General features: G+C 39.1%; 1 protein-coding gene across 1 annotated transcript in view; it reads right to left on the minus strand.

Moving 5' to 3' along the window:
• LOC125851777 (uncharacterized) overlaps window positions 1–1939 on the minus strand; it is a 13656-nt gene that overhangs the window by 9017 nt on the left and 2700 nt on the right. Inside the window, exon 2 of the mRNA XM_049531526.1 lies at window positions 805–1110. Within this exon, the coding sequence (XP_049387483.1) occupies window positions 805–1110 (306 nt within the window). The remainder of the gene's footprint in view (window positions 1–804; window positions 1111–1939) is intronic.

Genomic DNA, 1939 nt, shown 5'->3' on the forward strand with positions numbered 1-1939 from the left:
TGTGTATAGATTGTAATTCTCCAGCGTTTTTAGATTATGACATGTTCCGAAGTCCATCGAGCTTTCTATTTTGTTGACTATATCCAACATAGTCCTCCTGTAGCTTTTACCCTTCTGATGAAGCTTTCCCAGCTCTTTTGCAGACACTGCGACGATTAATATTCTTCAACATTCTGAGGTTATGCTAACTATGAGGAACTGTTTCCTAAGGATAAGTAAAGAAGAAGAAAAAATAAAATTATGCAATGCATCGATCGAGCCTGACTCAGGCTGCCTACGTATCCCCAAGATAGGAATCAAATCATAACATAGTTCGAATACAAGTAGGAGAAATAGAAGTATGTAATGCAATAAACGAGCTTGACTCCAGCTGCCTATGTATCCAAGTGTAATCAGGTCATGACGTAGTTCGAATATAAGAGAAAAGTGAAAAATATGAAATGCAATGACCGGGCCTGACTCAGGCTGCCTACATATCCAAGCGGAATCAGGTCAAGACGTAGCTCAAATACAATAGGAAAGTGAAAAATGCAAGGGACCGAATCCGACAAGGATTGCCTGCGTATCCCACCGAGGGAATTCAGGTCGAGCGTAGTTCTAAATACATGGAAATGATGATTTTGGGTTTTCTAAGGGAGACCGGATCCGATGTGGGCTGCCTACGTACCCCACCGTGGGAAGTCAGGTCTAGACGTAGTTCTGTTACATTGAAAAATGCAAAAGTACACAAAATAAGCGCTAATCTTGAGGTCTTCAGATGTAGTATTTCTTGATGGCGTCTGAATTGATTGGCTTTGTACTCACTCTTCCATCCATTTCTGCTAAGATTACCGCTCTTCCTGAGAGTACTCTATGAATCATGTAGGGTCCTTGCCAATTTGGTGCAAATTTCCCTTTGGCTTCTCCTTGGTGAGGAAAGATCTTCTTCAATACTAACTGCCCCGGTGTGAACTGTCGAGGTCTGACTTTCTTGTTGAAGGCTTTGGTCATTCTATTCTGATAGAGTTGTCCATGACAAACCGCGTCCATCCTTTTTTCATCAATGACCATCAACTGTTCATGTCTGCTACGTATCCATTCCGCATCGTCTAGACCAACCTTGTAACGACCCTAAAAACGAACTAGTGAAACTAGAGCCTCACATGTGAGTTTGGAGTTGAGAACTTGATGAAATGATGAGAAATGACCATGACGTCCGAAAACTAGTCATTTGAACGAGTGAGTTGTAAGGGTCAACTTTAAATGGTCATATTTTTTAGCTCAAAATGAATTAGGTGGACCTTTACCTATCCAATTAAAGGTCTTTGAGTCCTCTTTCCAACGCCACCGAGTTTGCCTAATTCCGACCTTGGAGTAAAACGTTATGTCCAAAATATTGAAGCACTGTCAGGCTGAAGAAAAGGGGCGAACTAAGACGGGAAGGGGCAAAATTTTTAAGTTAAGATTTTATGGGTCCTTAGTCCTTTTCCAAAATTGACCCTATGCTATTTTATTCTTTTCCTAAAAACTATAAAACCTTTTTATGACTTAATTCCTTTCATTTAAGTCACTCCTCTTAGAATTAAAAAGAAACCCATCTCCTTTCATATATTTCTCTCTAACTCAAGGAAGAAGAGGAGTTGGAGCTAGGATTGAAGATTTCGAGTGCTTCTTCTTCAATTTTCGTGGGTTTTCAACTTAGAGGTATGGGGATCCTTATCCTTGATTATTCTTTCTTTCAAGGAACCCAATCAAAAGGTTTTCAAGGTTTTTCAAATACACACAAAAACCTATTTCGATTCTAGCATGGGTTCTTGCATAAAAAGGTTTTAAATGATGATTTATATGGTTATTAATGATTATTAATGGTTTTTAGAAAGAAATCCCCATGAACCCATGTCTTCTCAAATTCTCTAAATTTGGCCTAAAGTGGGTGTATTGATTTTGTGTAATTGATGGA

Source organism: Solanum stenotomum, unplaced genomic scaffold (genome assembly GCF_019186545.1).
Source record: "Solanum stenotomum isolate F172 unplaced genomic scaffold, ASM1918654v1 scaffold29929, whole genome shotgun sequence".
In the NCBI taxonomy this organism is placed as follows: domain Eukaryota; kingdom Viridiplantae; phylum Streptophyta; class Magnoliopsida; order Solanales; family Solanaceae; genus Solanum; species Solanum stenotomum.